This window comes from Sphaeramia orbicularis, chromosome 21 (assembly GCF_902148855.1).
Source record: "Sphaeramia orbicularis chromosome 21, fSphaOr1.1, whole genome shotgun sequence".
NCBI classification, from domain to species: domain Eukaryota; kingdom Metazoa; phylum Chordata; class Actinopteri; order Kurtiformes; family Apogonidae; genus Sphaeramia; species Sphaeramia orbicularis.
The window spans coordinates 19,846,734-19,862,427 of NC_043977.1; the positions used below are offsets into that span (position 1 = coordinate 19,846,734).

At 36.2% G+C, this 15,694-nt stretch overlaps 1 protein-coding gene across 8 annotated transcripts in view; it reads left to right on the forward strand.

The window, feature by feature from the left end:
* The window catches only part of LOC115411903 (protein FAM126B), a 47,116-nt gene extending 41,442 nt beyond the window's left edge, over positions 1–5,674 (forward strand). For 6 of the 8 annotated variants that reach the window (XM_030124174.1, XM_030124173.1, XM_030124177.1 and 3 more), the window contains 2 exons: positions 1,466–2,115; positions 5,511–5,674. In XM_030124174.1, coding sequence (XP_029980034.1) covers positions 1,466–2,115; positions 5,511–5,543 — 683 coding nt within the window. In that variant the 3' untranslated portion in view covers positions 5,544–5,674. Of the gene's footprint in view, positions 1–1,465; positions 5,273–5,510 lie in introns of those variants that run through there. The other 2 variants (XM_030124176.1, XM_030124181.1) reach the window with 1 other exon arrangement.
* Positions 5,675–15,694: the final 10,020 nt, after the last annotated feature.

Here is a 15,694-nt window from a genome sequence, read left to right on the forward strand (position 1 = left end):
CCAGACCTTTTCTTCTAAGTTTCTCCATTATTTTCTGGTGCTGCCTGTGGTTCCTTATCCTCCAGTTTTGCTTGTCCCTACGATGCATGACGGAGACAGACGGCTGGCCCTCTGTCTCTCCTTTTAACAGACTTTTCCTTGCAATAACATTGTTATTTTTTTCTAATTCAATTTATCATCTCTTTCTCTTTCAGCTTCCAGTAAGATCATGAATGGATTATAAAATTTGATATTTTTCCTATAGATTGCTTAATGTCTATGGTGTGCCAAAATATCATTAGATGCTACTTGTTAAGCTTGATATATGTTAACTATGACCATTGTGCTACTCTCTGATAAGGCATGTTATTGAACTCGCACACAACACCAACAGTCAGACAAAGTGTTAGTCAATTGGAATTACATCACATGTTTCGTAGCTCAAGGTCGTCGTGTACTTTATTGAATTGTGCTCCTGTTTGGTGCATAATAAGTGAGCTAATGAAGCAGCATGCTCTGTGGAGCTCATACTAAATAGGAGACAACAATTTACTCATCTTACTTTATTCTGTATTAGTTATAAACTCCCAGTAGTTTGTTTGCTGCAGGCTGGTGGCATCACTGACTACATTTACATGCACAAAATATACCTGTTGCTATCTTTATTCTGTAAAAGACAGTATTTCTACTATATATGACCAATGAAAATGAATATTCCACTAATATTCCTATTTACATTGAATAGTATGTAATTAATTTAATGTAAAAGAACTTTCCCACATGCAAACACAGCCTCCAAACAGGTGTTGGAACATTTGCAACATGTCCAAAACCATTTTAATATCTCATAATGTCTAAAAGGAGGTGTATTACTTGTTCTAAGCAGAAATGCAGGCTTTCCTGTAAGTTTGCATCTCTTCCTTAGGCTCTTCGGTTTGTGACTGTAACAGGCAAAACGCCATGTGTCACAAACTGCAGTAAAGGCCCCAAATGAGATGCATTTCCTGAATGTGCTGAATACCATCCAAAGATCGCTCCTAAAACCAGATAAATATCTGCATGCTGCCCCATGTCTTGAGAAAATGCCACAGTCAGAATAAAGCCTTGTTAGTAATTTTAATACTTAATATGCTGTTTACATGACCCAAATTTAGAATATGGTGTGTGAATATGTGAATAATAGTAAAATATTAGCGTGTGTGTGTGTAAATGTAGTCACTTTTTTCAAGAATTGGCAGGATTTCTCTGGATTATTGTGAAATATCTAGATTCTGGATGTTGGTCCTTTCATCAATAACATATTTCTTTTTAATATAAATGATAAAAATAGAACTCAATTGATGATATGATACTACAAAGTAAAGCACATGTAGTTAAGTTTGTCAGTATTGTCTCAGTCATTGCCTTTCATGTCGGTTTTACTCACTTTTCTGTTTTTCTATCACACTTTCTCTTTTTGTGGACGTTCATACCTGTCCGTGTGCAGATGCTGATGGTATGAGTGGCGGGGAGGATTCCTTCAACGTGAACGACCCAGACGAGGGCTTCTCCTCCGGGGCGTCGAACAGCAGCCAACCCAGCGGCACCAAGGCCGGCAGCGGCAGCGTGGGGCCGAGGGGCGGCAGCCTGAACAGCAGCAGCAGCAGCATCAAGAAGGCCATCACCGCCCGGCTGTCCAGGGAGAAGGACAAGGAGAGGGAGCGAGAGAGAGAGGCGGGGAAACAGGCGGAATTGGCGGCAGAACACCAGGCAGCAGTGAGGAGGCACCACCAGAGACGTCAGTCGCCCCCAGCCAGCATCGACCTGGATGCCATCCAGCTGAGCCCCATAAAGAAACACCTGAGCTTCCCTGCAGGGCCCACGCTGGTGCGGACTGGCAGCACCTCCTCTAGCAAGTCTTTTGACTGCATGAATTTCAACCTAAACGGAGGCGGCGGCGTGGAGCGGGAGGAGGCGGCGGGGGGTTCTGACAAGGAGGGGGGGCTTCCAACGGGCGGGTCCCACCGCCACTCCACCATCAGTCTGCAGGAGGAGCACCTCATCAGGCCAGAGGAGGCTCAGGACCTCCTGTCGCCTGGAGCTCCTCTCACCAAGCAGTCCCGCTCCCCCAGCTTCAACATGCAGATCATATCACAGGTCTAACATGTAATGCAGGGCATCGTAGACACACACACACACACACTTACACGCACTCACACACACAGAGACACACAAATACCTACTCGTAACATCCTTGCGCAGTTTTACTCTGCGACTCTTTACAACCCTTCTGTAACAACTTTTGTCTACCTATCTGTGTTGGTGAGTGTGAGTGTAGAGGACTTTGTCACCATCCTCAGATATCCGTGGTTGCGTCTCCAACCTTTTTACATCCATCAACATCACTATCCTTACCTGCAGTGGTTGCTGGTGGATAGTGTTGCTGAAAACACAACAGGTGAAAAGTAAAAAGTAAAATGCGACTGCCCACTGCTGTAACTGCAGTCGAGTGTAAGAGTCCAGCATGTCACTGCATCCTCCCTCCTGACCAAGCTGAGCATTCCACACACACTCTCCTCTAGAAGGAGAAGACGAAGATTGGTAAAACCTAGTAAGGATGCCACGCTAGCTGTAGGGGATAAATGACATTTCAGAATTTTTTGAGTTTCTGACTGAATCAGTCAAAATGAATCAGCAATAACACTTACCGTCACTCATGCAGAGAAGAGTGAGGATTATTGCTCTTTCTCTCATTCCTTCCCTTTCATTCCCGGGCTCACGTGCAATCGTTCTTGCTGATTATCTTCCTTTTTATTAATAAATTAGGCATAAATCATTTTATGACTAAAAAATTCTTTAAATGTGTTGTTTTTTTTTTTAAATTACAATCCAAAGAAAGTAGCACATTTTTTTGTTTTTCTCGTGATTTTCAGTGATCTTTGCAGGAAAATACAAGTGATTTCGCTACTTTACAGCCCAAGGTCTTTATTTTATTCTATAATCTTGTTCGAGCTTTTAAGATTGTTGTAAAACCAAACTAGAATGTGGTCAGGGTTTGTCTTGAGCTCTGCCCCAAGCTTTTAACTGGACAAATCTGGATTAAAAAAAAATACTACTGTGCAGCTACAAGTGGAATGAGATTTAACTTGTGACTTGATTTGAAATCTGCAGCTGAATCTTTTCGGGGAACTGCGTTCATATATTGTAGTCGGTGCAGGTTTGTGTCTGAAGGCGATGACTGTATTTTGTACCGGATTGTTGTGACGGTTCAAACCATTTAATGGGTCCTTCCATCTGAAAGCACTTGTTGGTGTGTTGGTCTGTGTTGAGGCTTCGGCTTGCGTGCAGTTTTCTTTCCCGAGCTGATGAGTTTGCGCCCTCGGAGGCTCGCACCGGCTGCTACGCGTCAGAGGCCGCGCCGGCGATATCGTCTCATGTTCTGTGCTGTGATTGGACGGTCATGAAACATTATGTTCTACCTCATTGTGTGTTCACCTGCCACTCAGACACCTGTCTCCCAAAAGCAGACGTGGGGATTGAAGGAACAAAACAAAACACCATTTTTAGGTTTTGAACTAAAAATTTTGGGGGATGATAGTGGGGATCAAAACGGTTTCACACTGCGACTCTAAAGACACTGTAAAATCTGTGCGTTAATGAAATGAGGAGTTTTGACTGAATATCTTGGCCTTGTATTTGCGTTCAATCCCATCGTGCACAAAATTAAGCTGCAAAACAAGACTGCGCTTGTCTTCAGGTAGTTCCTTTTTCTTTGTATATCAAATAACCACATTGGAATTAATCGGGTTATTTAATTCCCTTGAATGTCCTGCTCATTTCTACGTTGATTTTTTTTTTTTTTAAGTGCAATTTACTTTGTCTCCTCATGTGCATGGATCTTCTTCTGCTGTTAAATGCCTGCAACTGCGCACAGTGCTGTAGCTAGCCTTCTAGCGTGCTCCCTGCCCAGGCTGAGTGATGTGAACACGGCGTGCTCGTCTGCATGTTTAGTGCCCTGCAAAGCACTGCTGTTTCCAATGAAACGGCCAGCAAGCCAAACCCAAGTCTCATCCTTGTCTTTTGCCAGATGTGCCAATACACATCCTCTCCTTAAGGACATTACTTTCTGCTTAGGTGTCTTACGTTTTAAGAAAATTGCCTATTTTTTTGTTTACTGGTCTTACTTTAAAAGATAAGGGATAAAAGGGATGTTTAGACATGTGGCTCAATATGCCATTAGATGCAGCTTCACTTTTTTTTTTTTTTTTTTTTTGTCTTTTCATTTATCAACAGTGTGTACAGCACTACTCACACAGTCATTTTTAAGCTTTGCTGTTTTCACGTGAAAAAAAAAAGCATTATATTACGCGTCTGTGTAGATGTCAGCCGTCGTATCACATTTCCGCGTCACGTGCTTGTTCAAAACGAGTATGAATGATTAATGTATATAGAAGTCAGTTCAGTCTGCAGTGAAAATCCCACACACACTCACGCTCCCACTGTGCTGGAAAACCTCACAGCTGCTGCTCCTGATCCCGAGTGAGTCCTGTGTGCGCTTTAGCCTTAAAACATTTCGGGTCAAAAAAAATTAAGAAAAAAAAAAAGATGCTCATACGCTCCTCCTCTTCCTCCTCTGCTGAACTGATTTAAAGTGAGGAGTGCAGCTACAGTTCACTCTCACCTGGTCTGTCTACGTCATCCCTGTGCTGTGTGGATCACCGTGAGACGTGTTAACCCATTTTGCTGTATTTTGCTGTGAGTTGAGTGGCACCTTTTTGCTGTATAAAACTGGTGACGTGTTCATGTCATTAATATGAGTGCCCCCTGACCAAGTATACCAGCACCATGTTGGTACTGTATGTTGATTTTTTTTTTTTGTTTTTTTTTAAAGAGTAACGGATAAAACAAATATCCTTCAGTGTCTGGTGTTATTTGCATGTGACCAGGGTCGGAAATGAACACCAGTCAGCAAATGTCAACAATAAAGCGTCTCCTCAGAGGTCTTTTGAATATGTCCAAACCGAACTGATATCTGGCTGAATATAGGAACGAATAGTCGTAACTGGCGGTTCATTTCCTGCCCTGCATGTAATAACTGTGGGCTTTGTTTTCATACAGTATAATGCACTTTAATCCATCCACCTCTCTCCTCAAGATAGTTATCGAAATGATATATATAGATGTGCAAATGTGTATTCACTGCAGGGTTTTAGTCTCTTTAAAGTAGTACTTATATGTGATGTCACACAAACACAATGCTATTTTTTTTAAGTCTAAGGGTACAGCAATTTTTTTTTTTTCCTTTTTTTTTTTCTTTTTCCAAACCAAAAACAAACGGGGTCTGGAAGGTCTCAGGAGTTAAATGTTTATTGAAAAAAAGCCACATTTCTAAGCGGCTGCACCAGAATTTTCTGTTTTTTGAAGTCGGAATTGATTCTATGCAACATTTCTTCCCCCTTTTTGTCTTTTTCTTTTGTTTTTTTCTTTTTTTTAGTAGGGGTGGGATCAGGCAGATGCGCTTAGGTCGTATTATGTTTTTTTTTTTTTTTAAGGTGCAAGTCCTCAACAGTGTCCCCATTCAGTGATTCTGTTTAAACACCCTGTTGTGGTGCTACAGAGCGAAGGACCTCTCATGTGGGTGAATATAAGAGGACCATCCTTGTCGTCGATTCGCCATCCGACTGCCCTCAGTGAGAGAAAGCCACACCTGGACATTCGGTGCATGTCGAGCCCTTCTGTCGGTTTGCTGCTCTGTGGCTCAAAGACGTCGGTGTGTGAAATCTAAAACAGATGAATCTAATCTTAAGCTTCAGGAGAAGCCGCTGGAGATGTGATAACACTGTACTATTGATGTTGTATAGAGAGAAAGACTTATTTTAAATCTTGTAAATAATATGTACAAAGGTGAAAGCAAGATAAATATAAAAAACCAATGATCAGTCTGAGATGTAGAGAGAAATTAATCTGTATATTGTTGAATAAATATTGTGCCGTAAGGGATTTGAGTGTTTTTGCTGTTTTTTCTTTTTTTTTTTTATACACTGACACTACTCATATAGTTGCTCATCATCACAGAGCTGAGTTATAGAAAACATGGCTCATCATAGGCATGAAAATAATGAAAACTGTATAAACACAGTATGAAAATAATACAAATAAAGCCAAAGTTTTTAATTCATGTTCATCAGATGTAATGTGATGATACAATATACAGTAGTGGGAAGAAAAAAAAAAAGGTTTCAGACACCCTTAAAATGTTGCACAATCTCAAATGTTATCATGAAATGTTTGCAGAAAAATCTTTGTGTCTCGAAAGATAAGACTATTTATCCCACCATGAGGATGTTTCACAGTTAGCAGCAACATACAACAAGTAAGTGCAGAGAAAAAGGTAGAAAAAAAACAAATGAGTCAGAAATGAAATTTATAGAAACATATGAACATTTGAATTTTATTTAAATAAAGAATTAAATATTATTCACATCAGGCGTGTCAAACTCATTTTAGTTCAGGGGCCACATTCAGCTAAATCTGATATGAAGTGGGCCGAACCAGTAAAATAATATAATAATACATAAATAATGTCAACTCCGAACTTTTCTCTGTTTTAGAGTGAAAAAAGTAAATCTACATTATGAAAAGGTTTACATCTACAAACTATCCTTTCAAAGGATGTGAATAACACAAACAAACTGAAAAATAAGTGTAATTTTAACAATATTCTGCCTCAGTTTATCATTTACACATGTAGATTATAACTTACAGATCACAGTGGATCTACAAACACACAAAACATTTAATAACAGGCAGAATATTGTTAGAATTAAAAAAAAAAAAAAAAAAAATCCTAAGGCATTTCAGGTTGTTCAGATTTGTTCAGGTTATTCACATTTTTTCCAAAATTATACTTTGTTTTAGCGTAAATACATGAAAATATAAGAGAAAAAATTGGAGTTGTCATTACTTATATGATATCATGATAGTATTTTACTGGTCCTGCACAGTTGAGATTGAATTGTTCTGAATGTGGAACCTGGACTAAAATTATTGTTAATATCTTCAGTGTAATTTTGGCATTTCACAAATTCATTCCAAGGGCCGGACTGGACCCTTTGGTGGGCCGGATTTGGCCCCCGGGCCACATGTTTGACACCTGTGATTTACATCATAATGGCTGTGCATGGACATGGTGTCGCTGTATCAAATGCATATTATTACAGTCGCGCAAGAAATTATTAGACCATCAAAAGCAATCAAAAACAGTGTTCTGTGTTTTTATGATGCTTTTCTTTTTTCTCAACTCTTTCTTGTCACCTGCCTAGGGACTACAGGTGGAAATTAGCACTGTTGCTACAATCTGGCATATTTACAGCTGATATTGTAGATGTTCATTAATATGCACTGTCCCTAATAAATAAATAGCTAAAAATAATTAATAAATTTTTTAAAAAAAAACAATCGTTATGCAATCAAGTTCTAACTCCTGTGTGTCTCATGTGACTAAAACAGACAGAAAAGAAAACATGGAATGCCTAAAACAGGGGTGTTAAACTCATTTTCTTTCAGGAGCCACATTCAGCCCAATTTGATCTCAAGTGGGCCGGACCAGTAAAATAATAGCATGACAGGCAATAAATAATGACAACTCCAAATTGTTTTCGCGCAAAACCTAACATTCAATTATGCCAATATTTACATTTACAAACTATCCAAACAAAAAGGATGTGAATAACCTGAAAGAAATATTCGTACAATTTTATCAATATTCTGCCTCGACTTATCATTTCTACATATGCTTTGCAGATCCGATTTTACAAAGGCATAAAACATTCAGTAACAGGCAGAATATTGTTAAAATTGCACTTAATTTACTTCAGACATTTTAGGATATTCACATTGTAGTGTTAAAGGATAGTTTGTTAATGTAAACATTTTCATAATTTAATGTTTTCTGCACTAAATCAAAGAGAAAAAATGGTGTTGTCATTATTTATATATTATTATGATATTATTTTTTAGTTTGATGCCCTAACTTGCACTTTGCAAATTCATCCCACGCGCCGGATTGGAACCTTTGGCAGGCTGGTTTTGGCCCCCGGGCCGCATGTTTGACACCTGTGGCCTAAAAGCACTGTTTTTGTCAGTACAATGCCATAGCTGTTAATGTAAAAACTGAAGTGCTTTTGGTTGTTATCAAGAAAACATGGAAAATAACTAAATATCAGTTCTGAAATTAAACTCTTATTCACTACTTTTGTTGTTATCATTATATTTGTCCAAACAAATGTACCTTTAGTTGTACCAGGCATTAAAATGAACAAGAAATTGAAGAAAACAAGGACGATCTAATAATTTTTTCTGTGACTTATTTTATTGTCAACAAAAAAAAAGAAAAATAGGAAAACTAAATTCTTGACAGTTTCAACATGTCATGCCTTGGATGTGTTTCAAGCGGTATTATATTGCTGAAACATCCAGTTTTGACTTTGATGGAACAGTTTTCAAGAATGTAACAATACAATGACTTCAGAGTGATTCTTAATGCAATATATCACAAATACATGGGGGATCCAAAAACTTTTCCACTACTATATAATCCAGTGTTTTTCAACCTTGGGGTCAGAACCCCACGTGGGGTCACCTGAAATTTCTAGTAATTGATAAAAATAAAAACTTACTAATAAAAAATATAGGATGAGTTGGGAGAGATAATCACATTCCATAAAAGACATGACAAACTGTGAAGCTCAAACTGAAGCATTGAGGTACTCTTTATCTGTCAAATGTTCATTGTGGTCAGTTTCAGATGCTGCAGCTCTTTCATAATTCATAGTTTGAGTTCTTGTTTGTTCAGTATTAATTGTCAGCCTTGTAAATCCAAGCTGGACTGACTGTACATATCCTGACCAAGGAAAATCAAATTCTCACTTTGTGCAGTAATCTACACCTGGCTTTTCTGCCTTCGTCCATAATAATATACATTATATAGACTAAATGTCATCTAAAATTAACATTTATTTGCAACATAGTATAGCAAACTATTACATGATCAAAAACAAATTAATTCTAGCACAAAAAAAAAGTCTCAGTTTTTAATGTCTGGGGTCGCCAGAAATTTGTGATCTCAAAATAGGGTCACGAGCCACAAAAGGTTGGGAACCACTGATATAATCACTCGTGACCACAGAGCTGAGTTACAGAAAACATGGCTCATCAGTACAAACACTGTGTGAAAACAACACAAATAGAGACAAAGTTTTTCAGTCTTATTCATCAGGTCTCATGTGATGATACAATAGAATCATCACATGAACTGGATCTGATGATGAAACCACTTGCACTCCTTATGTTTTACTTTTCAGCTCATTTATCCAATGATGGTAAACTCCTGCCCAGTCATTTAACAGGGCACATTTTAGCCTCTTTTTTATCTTCATGGAAACTGCGCTGAACTTTGCCTGGCCTGTAGACTGCATATAATTAGAGCTGAGCCCGATTGAACCGGGTCTATTCATAGTCTTCTCTCTCTAGGCCTGGAGGGCAAAAACCCCACATCCAGCATGAGGTGAACACAGGACACGGAGCTCAACCCTGTCAATTTAACATCTGTTTCAAGCCATGAGTGCTCACATCACCTTTCAGCGGAATTAAAACTAAAAGATGGGATGAGATTCAGACACTTGTGAGGCATATCCAGACGTTTTTTAATCAGTAAAGACATTCAAGTGTGTGCCAGAGCTCTCAAGGGGATAACCGTCGAGGAGTAGAAGATATATAAGAGGATTTATTTATTTATTTGTTTGTTTATTTATTTATTTATACATCATAAAACAACAAGAAAAAAAAACTACAACATTCAAACAAGTAACATTATTGTGCAGGAGAGGTTAGAAACCAAAAAAAATGCTTCTATGAATACCTCCCTAGAAATGAACAATAAACAACATAAAAAGAAAAAATAATTAAAAATACAATATAACTGAATTAATAAACTAAAGTAAAAACAATAAAAATGTAAATCACATTACAAATCATCAAATACAAATCAAATTATATATAGCCTTACATTTTTTCATGAATTAAAGTGTATATTTATTTATTTATTTATTGGGAATGTGCACATACAGTATGGAAACATGCACAATATCCATCTATTCTGTTGCCTTTAAGCAAAAAAACATATCACAATAACACCACACACTCCCACTTATTGTACTGTAACATATAACAATAAAAATATATGAACTAGAAAAGAGTATTTTCCAGAGTTTAAGCATTACATTAATCTTTACACATATTATAAGACACTGACAAAAAGACCTAGAGCTCTTCAAAGTTTATGGATTTTTCCCCTAACAGAATATGATCTATATGAAATATTACAGTACAGTTGATATTTTACAATAACAAACACCGTCTGTCATAACTAATAACACATAAATCATTCTGTCATTAAATGATAGGAACAGAAAAAAAAAGGAGAGAAAAAGATCTCAGAGGGTTTATGATCAATTGTTGCTAATTTGCATAAAACAGGAAAGAATCAGAAGAATTTAGACGTTCATTTGTCCACTGTTACTGTATGATGCATGCACTGAAGGTCAAAAAGCACAAGGAATATTTTCTGGTCTGATTTTATAGACATTGAGGTTGGATTGTTTTGGAGGTACATGCATGTTGTAAAAGTTAAAATGGTCTGTGGTGACATTTGAACCTATTCAAGACTGAGCAGAATGATGATGTGCTGCCATCTACTGGTGAAGTCTGATATAGTCAACACTAAACAAATACTGCTATTATTGAACACAATTTTTTTTTTTCTTTCTTTCATTTTTGGATTTCTCTTGTGTAGAGGTGCTTCCATGAAACTGCCTTCTAAAAACAGAACAGAGGGGCTAAAAATTTAAACCAGATGTAGACTAATGTTATGCTATTTTAAACATAAATACTTACTGATATAAAACAGAAATTATTTTTCAGATAAGACACATTTTTATGTTTTTTACACATACATACATACATATATATATATATATATATATATATATATATATATATATATATATATATATATATATATATATATTTTTTTTTTTTTTTTTTTTTTTACACAAAAATTCATGTGTAACACTGTAAAAAGGACATGGAAACTATGCGGTACTATTTTTTTTTTTTTTATATCTTTTTATTCTCTCACAGGTACATTTTGGGAATTGAACTACAGGGTGGGGAAGCAACATTTACAATATTTTGAGGCAGGGATTGAAAGACAGTGTATGACCAATTAGTTTATTGAAAATCATGAGAATTTATTTGCCACAAGAAAATTGACATAATAGAAAATGTTTTTATTCTGTGTGTCCTCCTTCTTTCTCAATAACTGCCTTCACACACTTCCTGAAACTTGTGCAAGTGTTCCTCAAATATTCGGGTGACAACTTCTCCCATTCTTCTTTAATAGTATCTTCCAGACTTTCTGTTAATAGTTTTGCTCATAGTCATTCTCTTCTTTCCATTATAAACAGTCTTTATGGACACTCCAACTATTTTTGAAATCTCCTTTGGTGTGACGAGTGCATTCAGCATATCACACACTCTTTGACGTTTGCTTTCCTGATAACTCATATGGGCAAAACTTTCTGAAAAGGTATGGATAATAGTGTTAGGTATGATTATGACATCAATATATGTTTGGTTTCAAAACAATTGACGTAGTGCCTGCTGAGAAAAAACAACTAAATGTTCATTGTAAATTTTGCTTCCCCACCCTGTAATTATGCAAGGGAGAATGTTACACAAAAATGACAGCCGTTACAAAATCACTCATGATTTATGTGTTTAAATGGGCAGGTTCTGCATGTAACGCGAGTGGACGCGATGGGTTTCACGCAAAACCTGGAATGAGACTTATATTCATGAAAAACCTACATGTCTGGATTAGAAAAAAACACTAGGATCGTCAAATTTTACACAGTGTCTTTATTTATAGCGGTGTTTAAGACCATTTCAAGCTCTTGGTTCCAGATCAAATGCACGGACACCTAGGTAACTTTTCCTGTCCCAATTTTGGTCCAATTTTTGGCCCTAATATTTTATAAAAATGTATTAATTTTGGGATGGATCAGAGCAAGAGTATATTTTGTTGTATTTATCTGAGGTCACCATTAGGTGCATCCTGGGGGGAAATATGTCTAAATTTCTCTTTTATTATTAGGTGTTAAAAGCTGGTTAAGTGCCAGATACCAAAATAAACCCAGTTTCATAGAAGCACCCATATAAGTAGGGATTGTTCCTGTATTCAGTTTTATTTTACTGCTGTTATTTGTTCTTCACACTTCATACAGCACAGTCTGCTTCAATCTGGAATAAAACGTGCTATATAACACTGGACTATGATATTTTCTTTTAATTATCTTCTTCTGAGATTAAATGTGCAAAATCTTACATACTTTAATAAGATGAATTGGAAAACAAAAAAGGATGGGTTGTGATATTGTCAGTGAAGAACCTGTAAAGTGAATGTATTATAATGTGCAGACGATGTTTTGAAGTAGATCTGGTAGCTCTGAGATAAACTTTTTTTTTTTAAGTAAAACCCATGATCTCATTAATTCCCAGAATTCCACATTTTGACCCATGACTTTATCTTAGAAACTTCAACCAACCAGCATTTTAACTTATTATTCCTTTATTAGTGACTCAAACATGATAAAGTTTCACCACTTTTATTCTGTCATTTTTTTACTTTGTCTTGTACAAAAGTAGCAATTGTTTCTGTTTTTCTTGTTTTGTTTTGTTTTTTTTTACTGTTAGATGCTGTTATATCTTCCTCACGCTTCATGCAGCCCATTCTGCTCTATAATTTCTTTATTGCTATAAAGCAGGGGTGTCAAACTAATTTTAGTTCAGGGGCCACATACAGCCCAATTTGATCTCAAGCGGGCCAGACAAGTAAAGTAATAACCTATAAATAAGAAAAAGTAAAAAGTAAAAATGCAAATTATGCAAATGAAAACAATATTCTGCCTCATCTTACCATTTATACATGTGCTGTATAGATCACAGTAGATCTACAAATACAGAAAACATCAAGTAACAGGCAGATTATTGTTAAAATTCCACTTATTTATTTATTTATTTTTTATTTCAGGTTGTACATGGATGTTATTCTCATTTTTTTGGTGAAAAGTGTAAACATTTTAATGTGTAAATGTACTTTTTTCACACCAGAACAAAAAAAAGAAGGTCGTCATGATATTGTTTTACTTGAGATCATATTGGTGTGTATGTGGCCCCTGAACTAAAATGGTTTTGACACCATTGTTGGTTAATATCTTCCGGGTAAATTTTGCATTTCATTAATTCATCTCGTGGGCCAAATGAGTGCCTGGATCTGGACCACGTTTGACACCCCTGCTATGAAGTCATGACAATAACATGAATGTACTTTAAGCCCAATGTTTGTCTCTATGCTCATCCAGAAATCTACTTTACTATAAACATGCTTTGGTTTGAATACATACATATTTTGTTGCATTATTTTGATCTGAAGAGCCTGAAAGTTCTGCTCCACATCTGACCTCTGACCTTTACCATGTCTGGTTCACACTACTACAGACTGTGACCCTGAAACTAGTTACAGATCTTCCAGGTTTTACAGCAGAGCTCAGAGGACAGTCAAATATTTCAGCTTTTACAGTCGATGCCCTATAAAATCATTCTGCTCTACGGGGAGTTCTATCTCTCCAAAGTTACCACAGACATTTCATTGCATGTTGTTGTTTCTCCCTGTCTCTGCAGTATCTTTAATAGATTAATATTACATGAGGAATCTCCAAACCTTTCAGGTGTTATGTTTCCTACTGAGATTTTCCCCAACTGATGTTTTTTTTTCTGACAGAGCTAAAGATGCAACAGTCGACAAAAACACACAACCTTTAAATTCACCTTCAGTTTTCCTCTTGAACCTCTCTTCAGCTAATCAAGTTGATCAGCATTAATTAATCTGAACGTGATCTCATCATGTCAACATTTAACCTTTAACCCTTTCATGCATAAATTATGAGAGCCTTAATCAAGATTTTTTTCCCTGAGTGCTTTTATTACTCTTTAGGCATTAAAAAACAATGCGATTGAACATTTTTTTAATGAACCTGTTTTTCATGGAGTTGCAAAAATGGCCATTCAGCTGGACATCATGCGTTTAATTTTTGAAGCAAAAAAACATGTATCTAATGATATACTGTGTAAAACCTATGAAATAAAAACATTTTAATGCTGCTAATCTGATGTTTTCTCACATTTTAACATACTCTAATACTAGCCATTACTGACCCCATGAAGATAATACGCAATATGTTAATTACAGTCTAATAACAATAACAAGTAATTGATTCACACTCAAACATGTAACTGCAGATCAGGTTTATTAAGAACAGAAAAGTTACAGGAATGGTATGAATTGCAGTGATGATGCATGAGCGTCCACTGTGTTGGCTGATATGGAACTAAAACAACAAAATCCATGAATATACAAGAGAACAGCTAGAGAATAGATGTCCACTGTAGGGACCAGTATGTATGAAAGGGTTAAAGAAGAAGAACTATTGTTAAAGCAGCTTCCAATGGAAGTTTTCGTCTGCATTTAACCTACTTTCACAATCTATCTATCTATCTATCTATCTATCTATCTATCTATCTATCTATCTATCTATCTATCTATCTATCTATCTATCTATCTATCTATCTATCTATCTATCTATCTATCTATCTATCTATCTATCTATCTATCTATCTATCTATCTATCTATCTATCTGTCTGTCTGTCTGTCTGTCTGTCTGTCTGTCTGTCTGTCTGTCTGTCTGTCTGTCTGTCTGTCTGTCTAAAGGGATTTATCATCATTTATAAAATTGTCGTCTGCATTTTGCATTTTTAAGTGAAAATCACACATTGTCTTATACTTTATTTTCATAAAAATGTTCATAAAAGAATTGCTGTAAATTTAAAGGCTATTTGATCAGAATATATATTTTCAGGTAAAATGCAGTTTCTCAGCTTTTCAACAGCATCAGATATGACTCATTTGGACATTCACTTATTTTTCTAATGAAATTACAGGTTGTTCATGGTCACATTTTGTATGAAAGGATAGTTTGTAAATTAAAGCCTTTTCACAATGAAAACAAAAAGAAAAATTGAGGCTGTGTGTGGCCCCTGAACTAAAATTACTTTAACACCCATGATACCCACATTAAATATAGAGAAATGCCTGATTTTCACTGGAAAATGCAAAATGCAAAGGATAATATTATGATAAATGGTAAATCACACAAGAAAGATTAAATATTGAGACAAATGCATGTGGAAGTTGCTACTACAATAATTCTGGGTCTTTGAGAGCTGACAGAATTAGTGGTTCAGAAATTATTGAATATTTTTGATCAATTAGTTCTTAAAGCAGAGTTTTTCAACCTTGGGGTCAGGGATCCACATGGGGTCACCTGGAATTCAAATGGGGTTGCCTGAAATTTCTAGTAATTGATAAAAAAAAAAAAAAAATAACAACAACGTATTTATAAAAAAAAAAAAATATGGTGAGAGAAACAATCCCAATCCATAAAAGACATGACAAACTGTGAAGCTGAAACTGAAGCACTGTGGTACTGTTTATCTTTCAAATGTTCATTGTGGTCAATTACAGATGCTGCAGCTCATTCATAATTCATTCGTTTGAGT